Source organism: Polyodon spathula, chromosome 10, assembly GCF_017654505.1.
Source record: "Polyodon spathula isolate WHYD16114869_AA chromosome 10, ASM1765450v1, whole genome shotgun sequence".
In the NCBI taxonomy this organism is placed as follows: Eukaryota; Metazoa; Chordata; class Actinopteri; order Acipenseriformes; family Polyodontidae; genus Polyodon; species Polyodon spathula.
In genome coordinates this window covers 27,273,716-27,300,936 of record NC_054543.1, presented here as the reverse complement: position 1 = coordinate 27,300,936, position 27,221 = coordinate 27,273,716, and the positions used below count along the sequence as shown (strand labels likewise).

At 36.8% G+C, this 27,221-nt stretch overlaps 1 protein-coding gene across 1 annotated transcript; it reads left to right on the top strand.

Annotated features, from left to right (window-relative positions):
* The first annotated feature begins 19,982 nt into the window (after window positions 1–19,982).
* On the top strand, window positions 19,983–25,841 carry LOC121322209 (anterior gradient protein 3-like). Its single transcript, XM_041261821.1, has 8 exons — window positions 19,983–20,089; window positions 20,901–21,003; window positions 21,242–21,305; window positions 21,930–21,982; window positions 23,356–23,432; window positions 24,515–24,578; window positions 24,966–25,049; window positions 25,669–25,841. The coding sequence occupies exons 2-8, from the start codon at window positions 20,904–20,906 to the stop codon at window positions 25,716–25,718; spliced, it is 492 nt and encodes a 163-aa protein (XP_041117755.1). The 5' UTR covers window positions 19,983–20,089; window positions 20,901–20,903; the 3' UTR covers window positions 25,719–25,841.
* Window positions 25,842–27,221: the final 1,380 nt, after the last annotated feature.

The window sequence follows — 27,221 nt, the reverse complement described above, 5'->3', positions numbered from 1 at the left end:
TCTGCTGTCTAGCAACAGCTAACAACCACACCAACACAGCTTCCCTGATGACTCCCTCTTTTGGTTGGAGAGTGGAGATATTCTTTTTAGTTAAAATGTTGGACCACTTTTTCCTTATTCTCATCTCCCTCCCTTTGTTTTTATATACTTAGTATTTTTAATAATAATAATAATAATAATCGTGTCAATGTTGTAATTATGTCGCAGAGAGGTCGTTCATGTGCCTGTCTGCAGGTGATGTAAGTCTAAAGCAACTGTGTCAAACTAACAGTCGGGTTTGTAGATTTCACAGAATTAATACACTATAGAATGTCACTCATGTCATGAAGGTATTGTGGGTATTCAGGTGGACGGGGGTATAACTAGATATGAGGAGGGGGCGGTAATGGCAGCGATAGGACTGGCAGTGTGAGTGGCCATTAGGTGCACTATTCATAGGGTGACCACTTCATAGCGCGACGCTTTTAGTTTATTGTACCTGCAGTGAAAATAAAATAAAACAAAATAAAAGATACCAGGGTAGTCAAGATGCTGTTATAAAATATAAACATTTGTCACATAACTAAGGCACAGCCAATTGTTTATTTTAGGCCAATCTTAAATATCTGTATATTTTCTGATGACCAATGCCATAAGGGGCAGTGCCAGGTGGGAACATTTATAAAACCAGCAGCAAACCTGAAAAAGGGCATCACAAACGGACAGCTAAAGTATGGAAGAGGAGAGTCAAGAGGAGGATACTGAACAAGAAGCAGTGAATCATAAACAGAAACCATTATGAAATTAATGTGCTGGGAAAACGCAAGCCACATCTGCATGTAAATTTGACCAACAGACCAAAATTTTAATTGACAACATGTAAAACATCATAATTTGCATTACGTATTCCAGTTAAAAAGAAAGACTAGAATCTTTCAAAATAATAATAGCATTATGATAGATATTTGACTAAACGTCAGGAATTCACTATTCACGGTTTTTGAAATTATTTAAAATTTTACCAAAACAACTTGCAGACATCGTGTTTGACATAAAAGCAAGTTTGAGCTACTATACATATACTGTTTTAATGGCGTATACATTTGTTGTAGGTTGCCGGTATGTCTATCAAGGTATGAGCGATCCAAATTAACTGAAGATGGAAGTGGAGAAACTGCGTAAGGAAAACGCCAGCCTCAAAACGATTGCGTTTGTTACAAGGTATTTTATTGTTTAAATATTTAAATACAAAATACAGAATTGTAATAAATTATAATTTCTATATTGCATTAATTGAATGGTTAAATTAATTGAAGGCAGCAAATGAAAGCATATAAAGCAGTGGCAATCTTGGAAATGTCAATACAACTGATAAATGTTCATGAGAATGACCAAAAGTAGGCCCTACTAAAAATGTATTATATCAATAAAGGCATTTAGAAAAAAAATTCACAGATTTTGTTGTTTGTTCTATTTGCCTGAAACCTACACAACATTAGAGTCTTTATTGAAAATGTTTCAATCAATAGTACAAGACCAATCATCTGTTCTTGAACCCACTGCTTCTGGACTGTCAGACAGCTATAAGCATCTATTTCACAAACTGTACAGTCAGAAAGTGGAAAAGAGGGCATAGATGTGAGTATATCAAATGCATACTAAGACTTACAAATAATGTACTTTTAGTACATCAAGTCACCTATCTAGAGTCATGGTAGTGACTTCAGCCAATTCAAAGTATGGGCTGGACTATAATTACTGTGACCCTTATAGCGCAGAACACTTGCCTAATTCTAGGTTATTGTCAGAACTATTCCAAATGTTGGAATGCCATTGTTCTTACATTTTTATGAAACAGAGGCACTCTAACTTGACATTAAAATGGCATTTATAAAATCATTAACGATTAAGAAAAAAAATTGTCAAAAAGTAGGAGTATTATTCTTTTCATTGTTGAATGACAATGTTCCATAATATGCAGTTTCAATTAGCTTTTCATTTTCAGTGTGACATGGATCCATTAATAGGTTGCCTTTATATTTTTTAGAGACGCAGTAAAAAAATGAACTCCCTGACAAGATGGAAGTTTCAGTAAAAAGTTTAATGTGGCAAAAATTAAACAAATGTATAAAGGTGGTTCAGAGGCAGCAGAGGCAAGGGACTCTAAATAATATTGAAAGTTTATCAAACTGTCCACCCTGAGTAGTGAATTTAAAAAAAAATACAATACAGTGTATATATGTTAAATTTAATAAAAAATATTTTGCTTGATGTCTTTTTCAGGTAACAGTAGCAAAAAATGGTTGTCAAAATAATGTGTTATAGTCTGTAATTAGGTGTTCAATAGAATTAAATAACTGAAAATAGTACATTTTTAACAGTAAAACATATACTGTAAACTGATTCATGTCCTTGAGCTGCTTGGTTACTGCAGTAATTCAGAGGAATAGAGTAGTATTAAACAAGAACCCTTTATAAAGAATACAGAATACAATCATGCATTTTAAGAAATACAGAACAGCCACAGAACCAGTACCTTCTGCAGTAGGACAAGCATTACAAAGGTATTATAAAGCAGTACTAGGAAAGTACTACAGTACACAGAAGTACTATAGAATAAGCACCACATGAGTACTATAGAACAAGCACTACATCTACATGAGTACTTGTAGAAGAAGCACCACAGAAGTACTATAGAACAAGCACCATAGGAGTACTACAGAACAAGCACTACAGGAGTACTTCAGAACAAGCACCACAGGAGTACTAAAGAACAAGCACCACAGGAGTACTAAAGAACAAGCACCACAGGAGTACTAAAGAACAAGCACCACAGGAGTACTACAGAACAAGCACCACAGGAGTACTAAAGAACAAGCACCACAGGAGTACTAAAGAACAAGCACCACAGGAGTACTAAAGAACAAGCACCACAGGAGTACTAAAGAACAAGCACCACAGGAGTACTAAAGAACAAGCACTACATGAGTACTAGTATTCGTACTAGTAAATGTGTCATATGGGGAGTAGAAATAGAAACAAAAAGAAAGAAATGCCACAGTGTAAATGTATTTAATTATTATTATTATTATTATTATTTATTATTATTATTATTATTATTATTATTATTATTAACTCAATATAAAAGTAGCAATACCTATATAACACAATTTGGCTACTTAACTAATTAGCCACAAATTATACACCAGAAATGTACTGAAATTTGCTAGTTGCTTAAAAAAAATAAAAAAAATAAGACAGTACCAAGAGTGAGAGGATGGCTATTTAAATAAATAGCCAATATTTAAATAGTTTAATTAGTCTTATCAATTATTTAACAATGTGTCCCATTTTTGAGCTTTGAAAATCTGGTCACCCTAACTATGAAAGGGTGAAAGTCACACTTTATTATACTAATATACCTTTCACGTAGACGAGTTATGACGGCTAAGAACCGGCATTGATTCTGTATTTTGGTCTGTGTTAGAACTGCCTATACCATCACAGTCTAGAGCCGTCACATTTCATGCCTTCTCTGAACCACCTCGCGAGGTGGTTCAGAGACGGTGTATTATCTATTTCGGTTACCCATAGAATTCAGTATCCCCTGCTAATTGTGCGCATGTGCAGAGCTATCTTTTCACGTCACTACACATGTAGTTTGTCAAAGCAGTTTCACGGCGATTCAGCAGTTCCCGTGGTAACGCGCAGCGGCTGCCCTCGATCAGAAGCTCCTGAGATAAACATGTAGCGAGCTCCATATTTTTTAAATAATGCACCAAAAAATACACAGCGTAACATTGAAGGAGTAAGTTGAAAAGCACAGAAGTTGAAAAATTATCTCATTACCCTCAGAGTACCTTCTCTTTTTTATGTAACAATTAATAAAAGTGTCTTTGGTTTTATATGTATTTCCAGCCAACTTAGGGTGTACGGGAATGTACCAGCAGCACACAGGAATATCCCCTAGAAAGTGTCCTGAGGGCATCATATGATTCTTAATGGTTAGGCATTGGGTTTGAGGTTAGGTTTTAGGGCAGGGCTTGCCTAAGGTTATGGTTATGGACAGGGCGGCTTGATTTTGTAGAGTTGCCGGGCTGTGGATCTGAAAAGTGGGAGTAAATGGCAAATGCCCATGAATCATCTGGTGCCCTCAGGATAATTTCTAGGGGATATTCCTTTACGCTAACAGTGATTTGCTTTTTGCAGCTTCATCATCATTGGCCATTTGCAGTCTGGGATGTCGTCTTTCGCCATCACGTAAACAGTGTGCAACATAACCATTTTAATGTTATCTGACTGTTTTAAGCCTTCCTTAACAGAGTTACATAGGCTTCTGCACAGGTGACAATGTGTTACCTTCCCAGTGGCCTGCCTGCACTGCATGTTGTTTTAATGCACTATTCTAGTTTTACAGCCAATTTTTTTCCCCAGTTGACATGCATGTTTTGCAATGCATGACAGTGGCATTTTCACTAGAACCTTCTTAGTTTTTAGTTTTAGTTGACGTGTTGAGTTGGTGCATAGCACATGATTTCTCATTTTTGTCTATATTGTCCAATTACCGTTTTCACCAAGAACCAGAGTGTGGCACTATTATTTGCATCAGTGGGATTGGATTTTCTAAATTTCAATCCAACAAAATCAAATATGGATTTATTTTTTATTTACTCATGATCTCTGTTTACTGCATACAATAATGTGTTTGTAGGTGTGATCTCCAGTGCTCAATGCCAGGGATGTGTGTGGTGCTGTGGGATACTGAGACCTCTGGCTTTTTTGTTTTGTAATGTTTTTATCTATTTATTCTATTTTTATTTTCTCTGTGGTCTGTATTTGAGGCGTTGATCCTTGGCACTAAGAGCAGACATGGTACAGTTTTGCTAAGGGGGAATCCCCCCTAGTGGGATTTGTAGTCATCTTTTTTATGCACACATACAATGTGTCTATTTGGCCAGTAAGGGTCATTCAATACAGTTTGTTTAAGATGCTGGGTGCAGTGCAACAATTTTTACACATTGACTTAACTAAAATGAATTTGTAATTTAGAGTAATCGACATTATTGGTTATAAATGAAAACTGGATCAGTGGTATTTTACATCTGTGTTCTATAAATGCACTGTTGTTATTTTTTTTAGCGTTTTATAAAACGTCCTGTGTATATGCAGTAGGGATGGGACGGTATCAAATTTGCATCGTATGATAACTGTTAAAAAAAATACAGTGGTAACCTTAATATCAGGGTATACAGTACATCATGCAAGTTATCAAATAAAGGCTTAAATGAAGAAAGACTAAATGTAAATCACTTAAATTACTGTAATGCACAAAAATAAAACCAACAAAACACACTTCCGTTCATGGAATGATTTAAACATTTGGTATTTAGTATTTTACTATGCCAAATAACTTGGTACGTTTCTTTTTAATAAAGACAATCAGAATTAAAAAATAAATAAATAAACTAGAGTTGTACACTCTCAATGTTATACTACAACAGTAATAAGATCTATTGCTCAAAATGACGTGGTGCTGTAGTTTGTTAAAACATTTTAACATATAAAATTAAATAAATAAATAAATACTTTGTTTAGCTGATGGTAAATAGAATTAGGAAATGATCGGTCTTATTGCTTAAAACACAAACATGTACCACAGGTTATTATTTAAAAGCAGAGATGAGTTGTTTATTTTTTCAACCTGATAAATAAAATATATATATAGCAAAAAAAAAAAAAAAATAGTATTATTAAAGTATTTATTAAATTCCAAATTTATTGGATTTACAGCTACACGTCATGACATTGCACAAGTAAGCTTCCATATTACACATGTGGAGTTTGTAAAAAATAAATAAATAAATAAAGATTTCTTCGCTTACCTAAGAAAATTGGAATACTGTTATAACTTGTTTAAGCAAAACTACATTGATAATAAGCAGGCTATTGTGCTGCGGTCGCGGGTCTGTGCTAATTTTAATTGAGACATTGGTCGTGTTCTTATAGCGCAGATTTCTGCAGTTCTTCACAGCGCTGCACAGAATAGCGGAGATGCGCTGTAGACGTCACTCAACTCCACCCACAGAAATATGTGCAGATTCTGTACAGCCCAGCGCTGCTTTGAATTGTTATTGCGGGAGGCTGGCTGCGGCTGTGAACCAAAGGGGCGATGCAAAGATCACGAGTCACCTGCTAATCGTAATGCAAATAACCACTAAAACTACTGCTGCCGCCTTGTAGCGGAGGCAAACAACATTTTACCATTATACAATGAACCTTTAACATCCTTTTCAATGCTATATTAAACAAATAAATCAATTATTTAAACAAACATAATGTACTTAATCCATGATAAGTGATGTATACTTGTACAATAAAGTTCATGTTAATCAATTACATTAAACTGACAGTTGATAATCCAGTCAAATGTAAATATAGCATCTTGAAAATGTGGGCTCTGCTGCAAGGTTTGGAGAAGGCGTTTCTCTAAAAGCTGCGTGTGACATCAGAAAGACAGCAGCCAAGAGCAGCCGGCGCAGCAAGCTCTGGGTAACAGAACAAAGCAATTGAAAGATGTATTCTGTGTCGCTGATCGTTTCCTTCAAAACCATTATCAAAGTACAGTATCAGTTCACAAAAAAATCTTCCTCAGACAATTTGCTAAGGCTGCAAGAACCATCGTTTGATTTAGAAGAAGTGTTTTTGCAGTTGAAAATTGCGTTAACCGTTGTATAAAGGAATTACGATAATTGCGGTGTAGAATTAAAGTAATGGTATTAATACCGTAATGTACAGAATTCTGCGTAAATGCAACCTCTAATTTAAATCAATTAAAACTCTGAACACATCTCCCATGTAAATTTAAATCAATTAAAACTCTGAACACATCTCCCATGTAAATCAATTTAAAATGTTTGAAGTAGACAAAAAATAAGTGTACTTACACATATTTGCAGTGAATGCACTTTAAACAATTGGACATTCCAAAAGTGGTAGAAAATTTGGAAAATGAATAAAAATAAGTATTAAAAAAAGACAAAAACCTTTAGAAAATCCTCTAAAATTAAAAATGTACCTTTAAATAAACCTCTGCCCATTTTATACTTCCAGATTGCCTTGAGCTGAATCTTAAATTAATCTGGCAACACTGCAAGAGTAATGAATTAATTAGCATCCTGCCTGGGTTAAAAATAACACATAGAGGGCAGTGAATTTATGTACAATGTTTATTGTATTAATTAGGCTGCAGTTGCATCTTATTTTTTACAGATGTCTGTCTACCGCATTTTGTACTATTTTTTTTTACTTACTAAACAGTGTTTTGTGTTGACTAACTGTGTCCTCAAGGGTGAAAATTGTTTTGATAAAACAATAAAACAAATGTAATTCCTTTAGAAGTGTACTGTATGTAGATGTGACTCCTTGTTATAAAATAATGAATGTAATTACATTGAGAGTGATGGTGTTACAATAAAACACATGTTATTTCTTTGGGAGTGTACTGTATTTTGAAGTGACTTACTGTAATAAAAGAAAATAATGCATGTAATTACATTGAGGACTATGGCAATTACAATTAAACTAATATTACCAAACTTAATACTGTTAGAAGAATACTGTATTTTGAATATTACCTTATTACCAAGTATTCTTGATAACTGTAAAGAGCAAAATAAGATATAAGCAACAATTCAATTTGTTTTTTATTCAAAACAGATCCAGACACAGTAACCTGAGTTTTCGCACTTACAAGATATATAAACAAAGGAAAAACAAAAACCTAACTTATTTTTGGAGTGCTGACTACACACATCCGGAAACTAACTATTGCCGGACAGCTAAGCTGTTTACCGGCTACAAAACAAAACAAAAACACACAGATTGAGCGCTCTTTCACACAGCAGCAGCCTAGAACAGACTGCTTCCTCTCTATAAATACCAGCACTGGCTGGGATTTACAGTAATAGCCCTGTTGCCATCGCAACATCCATTAATACTTACTCATTTATGCTTTTGTAAACAATAAAAATTAAACATCATTGAAGTGCATTGACAAGAACGAAAAGGCAAGTCATTTAAGTGTGGCAGGTATATTGAATATTGTGGATATATATATCAGTGACTATGTGGGCACATGAATTCTGTCACAAGTATATTATTGTAAACCAGTGCCTGCATTGCAACGTTTTGCATATCCTCCGTTTACAATTATCTGATATTCTTTCTTTTACCAAGGGATCTACCGCCAGTTGTATATGTCTTTTACTTCCCGCAACACTGCCTTTTGGGTTGACTTGTCTCATGAAAGTGGGCCAGGAAATGCATAGCCGCATTACGATGGAGCCCTCCCTGCCTGCGTTTAACCAAAAGCTTCCTCGGATTTAATTCCGTTTAGAAGTCTTGTTATTGTACCGTATAAGTGCGAGCTGCCTTTGAAGGTCTTTTTACAGCAGTAGGTGCAGGCCTTGAGTGATGGTGTTTTTCCTTCTACCCCCGTGTTTTGTGTGTCAATCTGTGTCTCTGTGTAAATTGCCCCCTTGTGTTGATTTTTGTTGTCATGAATAGAAACAATGCGTTATTTCAGGGGGGGGAGTTCCATCAGTGTAGTTGGAGTTTTGAAACTACAGAGTTGTCCCGAGCTGCGCTTATGGTGGGACTACTGTGGTAAAAGAAACGAAAAAAAAAATAAATGCATGTAATTCTTTGAGGAATTCTCACTTGCATTGCCGGTTAAGCAATTACCTAATTTATCAATACTTACCAATACTGTTAGAAGAAAGAATACTGACCTTGAAGCCTATGGAAGGTACCTTAAACATGTACTGGGATAACTAACTGAGCAAAATAAGGATATATACCAACATTGGCCAATTTGTCTTGTATCAAAACAGATTCACCAAGCTATAAGCAAAGGAGGTGATTTTTTTCGCAATTACAAGATATATAAAATTAAACAAAGGAAAAAAAAAAAAAAAAACAAAAAACCTAACTATTTTGAAAAGTGCGTTTTCGCACTTAAACAATATCGGGAAAAAAAGAAACAAACCTAAGCTAGAATTGTTGGAGTGCTAAATACAAACTCCGGAAACACACTAGTTGCCAATTCACCAAGAAGAGGCCTTGCACACAATGTCTTCTGCGTACCGGCTACAAAACAAAACAAAAACACACAGTATTTTTTAACAAGTCACAAAAAGGCTTCACACAATGTCTTTTTCTCATACGATTGAGCGCTCTTTCACACAGCAGCAGCCTAGAACAGACTGCTTCCTCTCTATAAATACCCAGCACCTGGCTCGGATTTACAGTAATAGCTAGGTGCAGGTGAAAATTAATTAATAAATCATAATTAAACAATAACAATACAATTGAAGAAATAAATGAACAAATACACATTTCTGGCAGGTATATATAATATATATATATATAATATATATATATATATATATATATATATATATATATATATATATATACACACACAGTGCCTTGCAAAAGTATTCAGACCCCTGACCAATTCTCTCATATTACCGAATTACAAATGGTACATTGAAATTTCATTCTGTTTGATATTTTATTTTAAAACACTGAAACTCAAAATCAATTATTGTAAGGTGACACTGGTTTTATGTTGGGAAATATTTTTAAGAAAAATAAAAAAACTGAAATATCTTGCTTGCATAAGTATTCAACTTCTTCATAAGTGAAGACTTCTTCGGGAGAAGCTTCTTCGGAGTGTCCGGCCAGTGAATCAAGGAGTTTACGCTTTTGAAGGAGACAGTGGCTGGGAGTGGACTAATGAGAGAAGTCCACAGAGAGAATAGGTCTGCATCGGCCTGTTGAAGGAGCTACAGAGTTCAATGGCTGGGAGTGGAGTAATGGTGCACCAGTCAACTATATCAATAGCTCTGCATAACACTGGCCTGTATGGGAGGGTGGCAAGAAAGAAGCCGTTACTCAAAAAGTACCATCTGAAAGCATGTCTGGAGTTTGACCAGAAAGCATGTTAGTGACCCAGCTGCGATGTGGGAAAGCGGTTTTGTGGTCAGATGAGACCAAGATAGAGCTTTTGGCCAAAACTCAAAGCGCTATGTGTGGCGCAAACCTAACACTGCCCATGCCTCAAGACACACCATCCCTAAAGTGAAGTATGGTGGTGGCAGCATCATGCTGTGGGGATGCTTCTCATCAACAGGGACTGTGCATCTTGTTACAACTGAAGGAAGAATGGATGGAGCAAAATACAGGAAAATACTGCAAGAGAATCTGTTTCAGTCCGCTAAAAAACTGAAGCTTGGGAGGAAATTCACCTTTCAGCAGGACAATGATTCCAAGCACAAGGCCAAAGCAACATTGGAGTGGCTCAAGAACAAAAAGGTGAATGTCCTACAGTGGCCCAGTCAAAGTCCTGATCTCAATCCCATTGAGAATCTGTGGCACTATTTGAAAATTGCGGTCCACAAGCGTCGTCCAACCAACCTGAACAACCTGGAACAAATCTGCCAAGAAGAATGGGCCAAAATCACTCCGACACTGTGTGCAAAGCTGGTACATACTTACCCCAAAAGACTTAAAGCTGTTATTGCAGCGAAAGGTGGCTCTACCAAACATTAATGTGTGAGGGTTGAATACTTATGCAAGCAAGATATTTCAGTTTTTTAATTTTTCTTAAAAATATTTCCCAACATAAAACCAATGTCACTTTACAATAATTGATTTTGAGTTTAAACATGTTTTAAAATAAAATATCGAACAGAACGAAATTTCAATGTGCCATTTGTAATTCAGTAATATGAGAGAATTGGTCATTAAAATAAACATGTATAGTGGTTTTATTGTTGCTTGTTGTATTTTTATTTGCATTATATATTTTTTTAAAATTATTTACCAAATAAAACCATACGTCTTTAACAATTTTTCTTTTGAGCTGTAATTGTCCTTGTTTTGTTTATATCAGATTTGAAATTCAATGTCCATTTGTATTAGTAATATTCATAGGTTGGTCATTTGTAACAAGGCAGAGGAGGGAAGTTGCAAAATCACCCTGCCGCATACATTTTTATTGGTGCACTGTTTGCACATAATAAAATTAGTTACAGATGTTTACCTGTAACGAATATATTTTTTTTAAATTTAGTTACTGATGTTTACATTATACATTTCTTAAGCTTTTTTCATCTAACATGTTTGTTTGTTTTGTTTTTATAAATTTGATTATTTTTGTCCTGTAACATTTTGTAACATTAATAGGGTTTTTTCTTTGGAGTAAAATGCTTTGCAAATCCTCACCTACATATTTGGGTGCTTTTTTTTTGTCTTAAAAGTGTGAGGTGACCTTGTATGTTTTGATGCATTTTTTTATTCAAGTGTTTGTCTGTTTGGAATGTATGCATATGGAAAAATAAAATTATTTTTTAACTGAACATAGTGTTTATTTTATTCTCCACCAATCTCTTATGGTTTAAAAATAATTTCACATCCAGCCTGTCATCAGGTGTAAGTGGTGCAGTAAATAAAAGTAATGTCCATGCAGTATTTCTCCCAAAAACATGTATTTTAATAGTAATAACAAAAATAATTCACCCCTTTACCAGCAATGGTATTGGGGGGTACACAGCAGGCTTGCAGACCCAAAAAAAATAATGATAAGAACAATAGTCCAATGGACTTGCTCGGTCCCGCGTCCTCCGTGCACAAAATAGTGCGTGCTCCGTTCCGGGGACCGTGGTGCAAGAAGACATGGTGTTTGTGCAGTGAAATGCTCTGGGGTGATTGCTGACTTGGCAGCGACAGCTCCGGGGCGATCAGTTCTCCTCTGCAACACAGAAAAACACACGTAACAAAAAAACAACAAACAACAGGCTCCGGCCATCAGGTTACTTTTGTTCAGCGCAAAGCGACGTACTGACATAGCTGCTTCCCCTTTGTACCCATGTTCTCCTCCCTGCAATCAACTCGTCGCCATGATTTCTCCAATAGAGGACCATCCCGTATTGCTATATTACTGTAGTTGGATGTTATTGACAAGTGAACCAATGTTACCTAAAAATACAAAACATTTACAAAGAAATCACATAGGGTTACCTTAGGTTCAGTGTACTTATCATGATTCACAGTGTAATTACATTCAGTATTTTCTTTTATTACATGGTTTGGGAGGTTGTGGGGGTTCACTGAGCACATAGAAGGTTTATTGATACACAAGAGGGCACTGTTGCATTGTGGAGGAGAAATACAGCGATAATAAAAATTCCTCCGGTCAGTCCAGCTATGGTGCGCACGCAGGTGCCGAAATAATATTCAAATGTCAGAAGACAAAAGAAAAAAGTGAAAATAAAACATAATAATAAAACTACAAATGGTAGTAAAACAGGTGCTTCCTCCTGCAGTGTCCAGCAGCCTCCACTCTCCGGTACGGCTCAGGTTTCAATGATGCTTTGCTGTTCCCTTCCTAGTACTGAAAGGGTTGCCCAGGATTCCCCAGCTAATCTACAATAGCGTCCCAGTATGGATATGCAATATTTAAATAAATAATGTACCCACAGCTGTCTTCTTTAGCCGGGCTTGCCTGCCTCTTTCTCCAGCTCCAGACACTGGCATTTTTTCCCCCGTTTGTTTATTCCAGGGTTACGAAGCCAGCTCCCACTGTCATCTCTCCTACAAGGCCAAGCCAGGAGGAACAGCAAAGCATCACTTTTATTGGTCGATCGACTCAGAGAGAGGGTGATGCGACACACCCTCACCCAACCTCCCTGTGTCATTGCCATGATTGACAGGAGGATCCCACTGGGCTTATGCGCTGGGGATCAACACAGTGCAGTCTCCCCAGCGCATCAGCATGCTAACCGTCTGGATTGAGATAAGTAGGGTACATCTCTGGGGTCTTCAAGTGGGCACCTTCCATTGACTAGCCCACGACACCTCAAGAGGGCTCAACAGTGATTCTGACGCCCCAGCATCACCCCCCTCCATCCCCCACTCAGCTCAGTCCAGCTTACTTACCTGTACATCAGTGTTGCTTTCTTTCTATTGTGCTTGAGATCCCCTTCCAGAATCTTTCCATCTCAACCACAGCCTGTTGCTGCTCCTTTCTGCTGCTTCAGATAAGTTCTTCACTGTGAGACGCAACTCTTGGCCCCTGAACCCGATGTCTCTGAGAAACTGGGTTGTAGAGTGTGCCACAAATCCTCGACAGCCCACCTTCACTGGGTAAACTCGGACTCTCCATCCTCGCTGTTGCACTTGGTCGAAGGTTAGTGGTGGCAATCTCAGGTGAAAAAATAAGCCATTGACCAACATCTGCCAGCATCTTCCAGTCTCTAGCAGCTTCCAGTTGTCCTGAGCGAGGCTTGATTTTAACACCTTTTCTTGGTGGTTGCTCTACTGGATGGAGGAATATTGTCTTTTGTATTTGATGCTTTGATGGAACTGGTGGCAACTTATTGGTCAGTTTACGTTTGTCTTCCAATGCTAAGGCCAAACATCGCAGCCCCTGGTCAAGGCGTCAAGTAAACCATCCTTGGCTAAGACCCACTTTACATCCTGTCAAAATGTGCCTTAATGTTGGAGGTAATGAACACAAAGGACATGAGGGATCCTCACCCACCCAGAGGTTTAGGTTCTGTGGTGATGGGAGAATATCATATGATGATCTGATGAGGAAATTGATCCTGCTCTGTTCCACTGTCTATAGGTCTTGCCAGCCGATCTTGCATTGTTCCACACTTTCCCATTTCAACCATTCTCCCTGTTTGGCCTGGGAAATGGCCTTTACACACCTGATCCTCTCTTCCTGCTTTTGCACCTCATTGACTACCAGCTTCCTCCGTTGAACCAGAGTACCCTTGTGCCATGTAGCAGGAGCTGAACTGAGACCAAAACCTCCTTTTCCATGCTGAACTTGCCCCATATTATCTTAGATTCTAAGGGCAGCCTCAGCTTTCTTTGCTGTCCATTTTCTTCCAGTTTTCAACACAGATGCTGCCTTACGTATTTGTCCTGTGAATCTACTAATGTCATTTCCAATCAGACTTTGGCGCACTTAAACTCCTTGGTTATAGCAGAGATTGGAAGCTGCAGTATTCCTTTACCAAAAAGTACCACTCTGCTGAGGCAGCGTGGAAATCCCAACCATTTCCTGACGTATGAACTGATTAAAGCTTCCAGCTTCTCAACTGTTGTCAAGAAAACCTCATACACAGTCAGTGGCCACAGCAGTTTTGGCAGTATACCAAATTGAAAGCACCAGAGTTTCAGTTTGCCTGGTAAAGCGCTGCTATCTATGCTCTTCAACCCTTCTACTGCTTGTTGTCTAATCTCTCCCACATGAACTGTGTCCTTTCCTGTCCATCTCCCTAGACTTTTCACTGGCTTCTCGAACACTGTTGGTATTGCCTCACCATTAATGTAGAACCTTTTGTCTACTACTTTACCTTTAATTATAGAGATGTTCCTTGATTAAGTGGGCTTGAATTGCATTTGTGCCCATTCAGTGTTATTAGTTAATTTGCCCAATAACCGATTAGTGCAGGCTACTGTTGTATCGTTGTTGTCATGTCATCCATGTATGCTTGAATTGGTGGTAGTCGCATTCCAGAAGCCAAGCACTCTCCTCCCACTACCCATTTTGATGCCCTTATAATTACTTCCATTGCCATGGTAAAAGCCAGTGGAGAAATGGTACATTGTGCCATTATTCCAACTTCTAGGCATTGCCATGAAGTGCTGAATTCTGAAGTTGTAAAACTAAATTGCAAATCTCCAAAGTAGGCTTTCAGTAAATTTGTTATTGTCATCGGTACGCTGAAAAAATCAAATGCTGCCCAAAGAAGTTCATGTGGCACTGAACCATATGCATTAGCCAAATCCAGGAATGTCACATGGAGCGCCTTCCTCTCCTTTTTTGCTGATTGAATTTGTTGCCAGATTATGCTGATGTGTTCTAAGCATCCTGGGAACACATCAGCGTATAAAGACTCCACCTGCTCAGTGCCATGCTCTTGGTACAACCTGTTTTTCCCATGCCACTTTCATCAATTTCCACAGGATTCGTAGAACTCCAGAAGCACTCTTGTACACTTTGTATGGAACTCCATTAGGCCCTGGAGATGATGATGCCCTTGCTTTTTTCACAACTTGCTCTACTTCTTTCCACTTAGGTGCAGAGTCCTCCATTTGGTATTCGGGTAGATTGATAGGTCGAATATCTGAAGGAATTGACATAGGCGCCTGTCTTTTTGCATCTGTATGTGTTTCCTCCAAATATCTCTCCAGCTCAATCTTTGATGATTTTAGAGTGCCATTTTTCTCGCTGGTGAATATCTTCTTTACAAATTTGAATGGATCTTTATAAAAGTTAGTTCTCAAATGCTTTTTCTTTTTGTAGCGTTTCCGTAGGTGCTCAGCTCTGTGCAATGCTGTAAGCTTTATCTTTTATGACCATTTGTAACAGATTGAGTCCCTCCTTCTGACTTCTGCTTTTTTCCATTGCTTCCTCAACTGCCTCCTTTCTCTAACTAAGCATTCAATCTCCTGTTGCCGTCTAGACTTTCCAGGAATAGTTTGTACTTTTTCCTTCCTTTTTTCAATTCCAAACTTTGTCTTTAATTTCTTAGAAGCCTTGGGCGAGTGTCTCCACGATCCTGTTTACCTTTGAAAACATAGAGCTGGATACTGCCAATCAGGGTAGCTAACCCTTGCCAGCCCCAGTGGGGTCTCTTTCCTCCTGTCAGTTGTCTCTCCATGCTGTCACAAGGTCTTTTCCTTATATATGTAACTAAAGAGACCTACATGTTGTTAATATAAGTAATTCTATAATGTAGTTACTGGTCCTGTTATAGGATTTAGGAGTAATTATGTGTATTAAATACTGTAATTACAGTGTAGTTAATGTACCTGTGTTTCTACAGGTATTAGATGCAATTCTAAAGGTTTTATTGCATTCATATAGAAGTTGTTTTTTTTGTGGGGGGGGGGGGGGGGGGGGGGGGGGGGGGGGGGGATCAGTCAACACTGAACTTGAGTGCACTGGAACTGACATGTTTTAAAGACCTTTGGAACAGACTTTAAACTTGTGTCAAAAATAATTTACAACCAATGCTGAATGACTGGGTGCAGCATTTGTTCTCTGTTTTACCACAAATTTTCCTGAGTGGGGACTGCCAAGACTAATCCAATATTTAATGTAGTGTTGTCCTTTGCAGTCCTTAGCCAGAAAATATGTTTTGAGGGTAAAATGAAGAGAAAATGTCATATCCAGTCATTCCACATTGATAGTAAGTGGATCATATTTTGGGTACCAGAGAATGTACTGGACAGGCTGTTCAGTAAAGTCTTTTACAAATTCTTAAAGAGGAGACGATTATTTATGTAGGCATGTGTGAACAGGATGTCTTTGCAGGGGTGATGTCAGACCAGAAATGTAGACTCCAAACAATGAGGAATGGTAGGTGAATCTGTGACACTACGGCGTCCAGAGTTTTATTGTAAATAATAAAGAAACAAAGGATTTAAACAAAACACACGACTGAAAATAAAGGGCATGTTGGCCAAAGTAAACAGACAGACAAACAAACAAAGTGGACGGACAGAAAACAAGTACCGTGCTGGAACTTCCAGCACGAAATAGCAATTGTTAGACTCTCTCCTTCTCTCTCCCGTTCTCCACTCACGAACACACAACACAGAGTGCGTGAAAACATACAGCTTTTATGCAGCTGTACCGAGACTCGATTGCTAATCAATCATTCAATTGGAGTCTCGGTACAACTGCACGTGAATTAATAAAGTACAATTCCCCGTGCTCACATATTATTTTACCTGCACGTGAAGTGCTGTGTAATCCTTGTGCCTAAATACAAATTACACTTCATAACACTCGTGCTCGTAACCCATATTTATATCCCGTGTATTTTATACATAAAAACCAACATGAACACACTACATACAACATAAAACACTTAATAAACATAAAGGGGCAGGACACTCCGCCACAGCATGTTAATATATTTAGTGAGCAGGTAGCTAGAGTGAGGTTATCAGGCAACAAACACCCCCTGCTTTCTTAGAAAAGGAATGTTTTGGGATAACATTATACTTGTGAGATTAATTGCTCATTACAATTTTTAAAGAAGAGTCGATTATCAATTCAGAGAAATCGAGGTACTGGTATTTAGTAAGTAAGGGATTTGAGTGAGGACAGAGGGGCAATACAATCCCTACCCCTAGTCTTGCTGTAACTCATTTGTTGTTTTTATAATTTGTGTTGGTTCTGTATGTTGATGGATTAATGACAGTGCTGCAGTAGCTGACACTTTGCTTTAGATGGCAGCATCGGCAGTATTGATTAGTCTGTGCAGGTTTACAAAAGAAACAGCTCAAACACCAGGGCTGATTTTATTATCAAAACTTGAAATTGCACTGTCCTACAATTATATAAAATTTTACAATCAAAATATATAATAGTCCTGCATATGTGCAAATCTGGGATTCTGTGCCTGACCATGAGGACCAAGAAAACAGCAACCTAACCCTTTGTAATTACACCCTGCACCTAAACGAGTTAAATAACAGGGAGTAGGGCCCTGTGCACTTCATTCAAAACCAGGTATACACAACCAGTGAACGCATTATAAGTGACACGTTCCTGTAATCTGATTATATTTTTCAGTAACTTGTAACTGTAAAGGTTCCTGTCACAAATAGCCGAGTTGGGTGGAGGCATAAAATAATGAAATCCAAACAATGGTGTGATATTCCAGAGTTTCTTTTCTTTATTCCTGTCTACTGGCAATAGAAACCAGTAAACAAAAATAAAAGTCCAAACAAAGGAGAAACACTAACTGAAATGTGAAGACAAAATAAATAAACAACAAAGTAAAATTATCCAGGCTCTGAGAGGCTGCTCTCGCCTTCCCAAGCGTTCTGGTGTCTGGCCTCCTGGTTGCTTGTCTCCCTTTTAAGGCAATTTGTTCAGGTCTGCCAAAAAATCATAGTTAACATTATTTTTATAATCAACACCTCAACACCTCAACACCTCAACACCTCAACACCTCAACACCTCAACACCTCAACACCTCAACACCTCAACACCTCAACCATACTTCTCTGAAACCTCCAGAACCAGCCCCCACTGACTGCACCAGCACGGCCCCCTTTATGTGCCGCAGAACGCCCCCTAATCAGTGGAACACCAATCAGCGATTAGTGTTTTAATTGCTTGCTAAATCTGAGACTCTCCAGTACATTCTATGTTGTTGCCCTCAACAAAGATGGCGACCGTCCTTTTGGGACTTCCGCCCCAAAGGCTTAACTGCCACGTCACACCATCTCTGTTGGAGCATTCTAGGATGGCTCAAAGCCCCCTGGCGGCTGAGAGGTTGGATTACAGCACAGGATCGCTTTACCTCATCACAGTTCCTTTGTCAGACCTCTAATGGCTTACATTGTATGTGAAAAAATAACAGTTTCTTAAAAAAAAAATAAAAATAAATAAATAAAATAAAAAAATTTAAATAAATAAATAAAAGGACTATGCCTAATGCATAATGTGGGAATTAGAAAGCGTTTCAACAGTGCAAGATGAAGCTTACACATCACATGAGCGTGATATTCATCTTGCTAGAAATGGCATGAGAGGGGGGATCAAATGGGTCCCCTAGCTGGATCGTCAAAGAATATTTAGAGTTTTAACATGAGCAAACTGAAAAGAACATCTCTGTAAAATATAAACTGTGCCAGAGAAGTAACTACTTGAAACTCTAACTAAAATAATACGTTATTGTAACTAGTTACAATTTTATTCAAGAAACTTTTAAATGTAATAGATTTCTTTTTAAAAGTAACTTCCCTGACACTGCACCCAACCTAGAATGTTAATTTAAGGGCTATTACCTGCACCTACATTTTTTATACATACAGTACAAACGTTTCAGAATACAACATTGCACTTAATGTATACCAGGTATCCCTATATGCTTAAAGCCATACACTCTGTAAAGATCTATTATACTTACCTTTTGTAGAAATAATTGTTTATATAGAAGACATTAGTAAAAGTATTAATTAGCATCCTGCTCATATCCATTCATGAATAGATGTATATTATAGAATCCAGGACGAAGGTTTAATTTCTGTGTAAAAAACCAGGACACCTCTGTTTGTTTGATGCTGAATGAAAGCACTAGAGTGCATAATCCAGACTCTAATACAGGATTATGTGGGCCCACTTTGTCATCTAGCATCCAGAACACTGTTCCGAAAAAAAGCTGCCAAAACTCAGTTTCAGTATGTTCCTTGGAAATAGGCTTAATTAAAGTTGCACTACTGATATTTCAATATTAAGTGGAGTGGAAATAAGTTGTATGAGAAATAAATTTGATCAGAGTGTGATAAGTGATATTATAAAGAGCTTGTCACCATTGAGTTGCATTACGGTATATTCTGGCAGGGACATTTCAATGTGGTGATAATTAGTGAATAAATGTGTTTCAATGTGTATAAATACTAGTTGATATTTCTGTTAACAAACCCAAATGCATCCTATAATGCATTAAAGCAGGCTTTAAAAGTACTTTACAAGGATTGGGCACATTAATACACAGGACGAGAGTAAACTGTCTACCTTTAGTGTTCTATAGTATAGCAAAAAAAAAAAAAAAAAAACATTAACACACAGGACAAGAGTAAACTGTCTACCTTTAGTGTTCTACAGTATAGCAAAAAAAAACAAAACAAAACAAACAAAAATAAATAAATAAATGAGCCAAATCTAGTGGGTACCTCAGATAAAATATTGAAAAAACACACAACAAACAAACCAAGTTCTTTAACTACTGTAATTACATATTGTTTTTTTTTCTCACTGGCAAATATCCAAGCAGGTAGAGAAGTGTGTGCTGTAGGTGCACAGGACTGTAAAAGAATGTGTTTTCCTGCTATTTGATTAGTGCTTCAATAGAATAAGGATATCCTGCTCTGACGTTGGAGCATGGCTGCACCTGCAGGTTAGGTGGATATAAGAAGCTGAGGCGTGAGCAGGAGCTTCATTGAAAAGGTAGAACAGCTTAACAGAATTTTCACTCAATGCACAGGACAGCCACTTCTGGAGCAGGTAAGGTTCAGGCTAAAATCAATCTTTTTTTCAGAATACTTTCCTCAAGATTTCCTTTAAATGTGAAAAATAAAATATTGTGGTGGATCCATCGACTTTACTTTAGTATTTTTCAGATTTTTATGCTTGGGATAAAAGTTTGTTGAGAAGTCTAAAACTCTTTGGCATGATGTGTGGCCCTGGAGGAAAAGAGTATTTTTTCTTTATTCACAGTATAAAATAATTGATTTGTTACAATAACATAATTGAAAAATGGGTTACACCAACAAAAAAAAAAGTGCAAATTTACTCTGGATGTGCATTATTTTAAAACGAGAAATTCTAGAACTTAGTTTTTCATTTGAACTCTTTGTATAAATGTGTTTCCACATAAAATATATTTTGTAGGCATGGTAAACAAAGTTTTTGAGATGTACTGTCTATTAATCTCTGTGTACCATCCCTTATACTCTGGTAACCCTTTAAAAGTAATGGAGTTAAGCAAGTGTGGTGAGTCTCGTTTGGGGAAGCTATGAACCCAACGATACACACATATTTTATACACATACATATATATATATACACACACACACACACACACACATATATATATATATATATATATATATATATATATATATATATATATATATATGGGGCTGGCAGAGTTGAAAGGTCATATGATTTGAATGGAATGAGAAAGGCTGTTCAGTTTGGCACTCCTAATAAGCTCAAATCTACATTAAAGCTAGGCAAAGGCTGATATAGAGAAATATTATTATAAGTTACTGTTCAATTGAAATCCCTTTAAGCCTGTTTTTACCTGTTTCAGAAAATGAATCCATCCGCCCTGCTTTGTGTATTGTTGATTGCCGCTGTTCTGGATGTGGCTTCAACGAGGACAGAAACAAGGCAGCCCCAGACTCTCTCCAGAGGTGTGTGTCTGCAGTATATCACACTGACTGGTGACCATGCAGTCTATGCAAATACCACATACAGTGCATTTGTGAATTCTGCTTGAAATCAGTTAATGCTATATACTTATCCAACTTATTTTATAAGCTAATGATAGATTTAAGTTTAACCTTAAGAATGTGTTGTATAAATGTTGATTACATTTTACACTCTTGCCAATGATATTAATCACTGTTTTTGTCATGTTGATGCTTGTAGGGTGGGGTGATGGGATTTTGTGGGTCCAAACCTATGAAGAAGCTTTATTAAAAGCAAGAAAAAGGTAAGTCTTTGTTTCACGAATTCATGAGTCGAAACATGTAGGTTATTTTTGTTCTCTGTTTTGAATTAATAAATATGAATTAACTAGAACAACGTAATGTTGTATTTCTTTGTGTGCGGATCCGTACTTTTGCATCACCAGACTTTTTTGTGGATTTACGCACCAAACACATCCTGATTTTAGAGTTTGAACAAACAGCATGCAGTAATAACTTTTTGGATGGATTACAATGATGCTTTCACAATGAAAGAGATTGTAAGGAGTTAGCATAGGCTTCAAACTCATTGGCGTTTTGCTTAAAATTTGTTAAATATTTAATTATTATTACCTTTGTGTACCAGTAGCTAGGGCTGACTAAATATTTCTTATGGAGGGCTTTCACAGGGGAAAGCTTAGAAAGTTTTTTTCTTGTAAAATCAATACTTTAGCCTATAACAATTGAGATTCTTGGTAACGGTTTTAAACCTTGCAATAAATCTGGTGCCATTTTCTGTGTGGTTTTACAATTTGACACAGTGAACTGTAACATTATATTTTCACTATAATGGAAATATGAGTGTAACTTTAGCCACTGATATGTAAAGTGTAATTAAGCTAATGAGACCAATCTTTTTCTTCTGCTAGTCAAAAACCTCTTATGGTAATCCACCACCTGGATGAATGTCCCCATAGCCAAGGTAAATACTACTGTCTGTGTCAACTGCTAATTATTTCTGCTTATACAGATGCTGTACTTGGAGGTGTAAAATAAATGGGAAATATATTTAACTACATATATAAAATCATTGTCATTGGAGGCCTTCCATTAACATAAACTGCAGCTATGGCCAAAAAATTTGCATCACCCTATACAATTAACACATTTTACTTTATAAAGTTGAATTAAACGTGCTGAATAATGTTACGTTAACATATTGAATTACATACCGCCTTGTAATTTTCCATATACACCCACCCCTCGTTATCACCCCTCGCTTTACTGCGGAGTTGGATATATCGTGGTCCTGGAGTTCGCTCCCAATTTTTGTATGCCTTAGCTGCAGTATACATAGGCACTTAGAATTACTGTTTGTTTTATTTTGTACTGCACATCACAAACAACAATATACAAACAATTAAAAACAAAGCATTAATATCGTACTGTCATTATATACACACGTATTGCACAATAACACAAAGCAAATAAAATATCTACTTGCTGAAGCGTTTTTTATTTTAGCCAACAAGGTGTTCACGTGTGGCAGTAATGTATTAGCAAAAGCCACAAGGCAGTGACATCAGCTCCCTAGTAACAAGCCTCCTATGTTGTTGGGAATGGATTCTTTCAATGCAGTGGGTTTGTGCATTTGAGAAAGCAGAGGAAGACTCATGAAATTAATTGGAGACTGAAGTTGATGAGAAGCAATTACCCTCCGCTGTACGAATTATAACAGTGTGCTGCTTTTTATACGAAAAATGAGAAAAAGCAGGTCGCGTGAGGATTTACACTGGACTGTGACACCCCCAATAAAACAAGGGAGTTGTTGTGCAGTATTTGTTTGTTAGCTTATTTGGTTTTCTATGGGTCTCTTGCTATATCGCGGCCCTCGATATATAGCGGATTTATATTGGAGCCCGACACCCACGATATGTTGAGTAGGTGGTGTACTTAACAAAAAATTTAGAAAAATTGAAAAATGTGACATTTCGAAATCTAACATGAAATCCTGTACTACTGTGGCTTCCGGTAGACTTTTGCAATATCATTTTGTAGTTTCCTTGATTACATGATATTAAATAAAAAATCTCAATATAAGTTCATACAGTGTTTTTTTTTTTTTGGAGATATGTCTCAATCCTAAAATTGTAGGTGATGCAAAATGTTTGGCCATAGCTGTAGTTACAAGTATTACTAATTCTTATTCTTCTTGCAGCTTTAACAATATTAAATAAATAAATGTATTGTTTTATTAGGTTACCTCTGGATAACTAGAAAAGAATAAGAGGAATGCATGAATGATGTGGAATGTGCTCATTGACTTCCCCCATCCTCTTCTCTTTCCCATCTCAGCACTCAAGAAAACTTTTGCTGCTGATTCAGCAGTGCAGAAGATGGCCCAGGAAGACTTTATCATGCTCAATCTGATGGTGTGACTGACCTCTTCATTCCCCCCTAGCTGGTTTAGTCTTTCCATTACCTGCTTCTGATGGTCCATCAAATCCACAGCCCTATTTATTTACAGTGCTTCTCCTCTATAAGGCGGCCCTTTATATCATATTTATAAGGGGGCATGGTCGTGGCTCCTATTTGCCTCAATGTCATTCCATTAGCTCTTGCATTCTCGTTATAAGGCAGAACACAAATAGTCTCGTAACGATGGCTTCCAACTACAGCATTATAAGGGGGAGAACTGTATTTAAACTGATCTAGCTGAAGCTGGGACTAGAAAGATCACTTTCTATAACTGTAAGTGGAGCTATGTAAAGTGTTATCTTTGAATTGTAGCACCCCTTAATGAATGAGTATCTTTAAATGCCCTTTTACTTATAATGACATTTGCAATCATTCTGAGTGGTTCTGGGTTCCAATATCATCTTTTTTCCCCATTTGTCTTTACCGGGCTTTTGAGCTTCCCTGGAGATCATAAATCCTGGCACAAAAGACTTTCTCATCCCATTCAAATCATGTGACAATGTGACAGTTCAGCTCTACTGGTCCCACCATTTATGTATGGTAGAAATGAGGGGAGTTGAAAGGTTACATTGTCACATGTTTTGAATGAATGAAGTCTGTTCAGTACTGACAGGATCACCAGAGGATCTCTAGTTAAGACTTATTATTGGAGCCTAAGAACTCAGGACAACTCAGCATGATTCCGAACATCAGAAAACAATCAAGGGAAATTTAAAGAAATCTATAAAAATGAAGTTTACAGCCACTTACTTTTTAAAGTAATGACATTGACCGCAGCTGTTTGCCTTTGAATTTGGGTGTGTGGTAATGTTGCATAGCTTTAAAACAAATTAATTTAATGACGATTCAAGCTATAACTATTCCTGTTTAAAAATCATACCTTTAATATGTGGTATGGTAGTCCTTAATGTTATAGATGATGCTGCTGATCTGTGTGAATAGTGCTTATACAGTATGTCAAGCTGGGTTGAGTCTTTGATAGAGTTAAGGCAAGGCTAAGTTACTAGTCATTTAAATGTTAAATGTTTGTTTTCAGCATGAAACCACAGACAATAACTTGGCTCCAGATGGTCATTACGTTCCCAGAATTATCTTTGTTGGTAAGTGTGCGGTATATTACCAGCTGTACTATCTGAAAGTCAGATAGTTAATTCACCGAAGTACAGTAGGAGATTTTGGTTACCTGGGAGAAACTGACAGGAACTACGGTTGAGTAAAATGGTAACAAAGTATATTCAGTTACGTGGCAACACATAGCAACCGGTGAATGGGCAAATAAATGAAACAGAAAAATAAATAAATACAAAACAAACATTATTAGATCTATTAAAGAGTAATGATTTTTGTTTAATTATGCAGCTTTTAAGAGGTACTAAATAACAAAAGACTACGACAACTTTGTGTAATTATTTTATTTTATCCTAATATTGCAATATGGAACTTGTTTAGAAATATACAATTCTAATGAAGTCTGTTCTTATTCTCAGATCCTTCTCTGACTGTAAGAGCTGACATTGCTGGGCAGTACAGCAACAGACTATACGCTTATGAACCAGAGGATATGATAACCTGTAAGTGCCTAGGGGGTTTAATGTATTCATATAAGTTTTTCAGTTTGGGAATTAAAGAAACTTTTACAGGCCCATAAAGCAATGTTTTTTTGGGAGTTTTTTTTGGTTTTACATGGCATACACAGTGCAAAAAGCAATGGCTTTGGTTTTACACAACACACATGCTACATGTTTAACACACAGGTAGTAATGTGCAAAAATACGATGGTCTTAAAATATAGGGTACACTTTTTAAAGCTGTTTTGTTTTTCGTATATTATAACACACCTTGAACTTTGTCAAAAGTAAAAAAAAAAAAAAGCAGTGTCTGATAAAGTAATGGTTAGACATTGATATGTTTAAAATATGTGTTATGCCAAACACACTACTGCATTAACAAGAGTTTTCATTTGAAATTACTTATAAAGAGTCCATCTAGAAAGATATGAATGTTATGATAGAACAAGACTGAATACCTCCTAAGTGACAGTGAGTCTGCTGACAAGTGAATACATTTACCCATAGACTTAACTTATATAACCATTAAAAAACATATATTGTGAAATCAATATTTCAACACAAATGTAAACCACACAAGCTCACCAGTCTCATGGCTCTGTTTCAAATGATTCTTTTTCAGTGGCAAAAAACATGGTGAGAGCTAAGAAACTGCTCCACACTGAGCTTTAAGAGCCTGAAGCCCCTGCCCATCGCCAAGCTGTTGCTGAGGTTGCACTGGACAATGTATCAATGGATTTTAATACAATAATGATGTGATATACACTATATATATATATATATATATATATATATATATATATATATATATATATATATATATATATATATATGTGTATATATATATATATATATATATATATATATATATATATATATATATATATATATATATATATATATATATATATATCGTATACCATGGCTTGCACACTAATGAGACGCTTCACACTGAATAAATCACTAGGCACCACTACATTCTAAATTCCATGACCAACTGCCATTTTATTTGTTGTTAGTTACAAAAGCACAGACAAAAATGAGTGGCATTTCACCTATTTCCTTTAATATATTTGTGTATGAAACTCCACATAACTGGTACAACACCAACTTTCTGAGGGAAGACAGCAGCTCATCTGAAAAAAAAAACAATAATAATAAATGCACCAGCAAGAGTACACACATAACAGTAGATTAAATGAAACAGAAGAAAACAAAGACTGAAAAAAACAAACAAATAAAGAAAATAAAAAAACAGCTTGGGCTGGTTAATGTACTTAAAAGAAAAAAAATATGGACATTCATTTTATGGAAATAAATCCAAAATATCTCAACAACATAAGGGGATTTTATGCTAGTGCAAGTACAACTGAGGACCAGTATTCAGTCTCCAGTTTTATAATGTTGAGCTGGACTAAATACATATTTTAACAGTAGAAGTTTTAACATCTCTGCTGACAGCGAGTTTAAAACTAGCAGTAATGTATTCATGACACTCAGGAAATATCTTATAAAAGCAGGACACGACCCCCCGAATTGCCGGCCTGGATTTTAAGTGTCTGTGGGAAATTGAGGTACTGTCCCCTGAAACCACAATCGGATTGGTGCGTAAAGTCTGGTTCGATCGTCAACTTAATCTGGAACGACATGGACGCGAGGGTGTCCGACAACTAACAAAAACATATTTTGAGATCCAAAAGGCTCAAAACGTACTAGAATATGTGCGCCTTGCATATAATGAGTTCACAAACTCACTTCAAGATCCGGCTTCAGTCTCCATAGCAGCTCCTCTCCTTACTTCCATAATATCATTTGAAACTCCTCCCATTATCACAACTTGTATCCAGTCCTCCAGTTTCTAGTGAGATGGCACTTTTGATGCGTTCACAATAAACTAAAGGGCATCACACCAGACGTGGCGCACATGCCGCCTCCTTGTGCGTTGCTTTGCATTCGCCGCAGACCACTGTTCACACCGAACGCATGTACAAGCAACAAACAGTAAATGCCAGAGGGAAGGGAAAACAGAAGACACAAAGCTTAGAAAAAAAAAAAATGAGCTAAACAGTATATATACTTTTTATAATTTTAACCCCCCACACACCATCATAATCCCCCCACAATTACCCAAAATATCAGGCAATTGTGGTGTTTAAAATAAAATAAAAACAAATT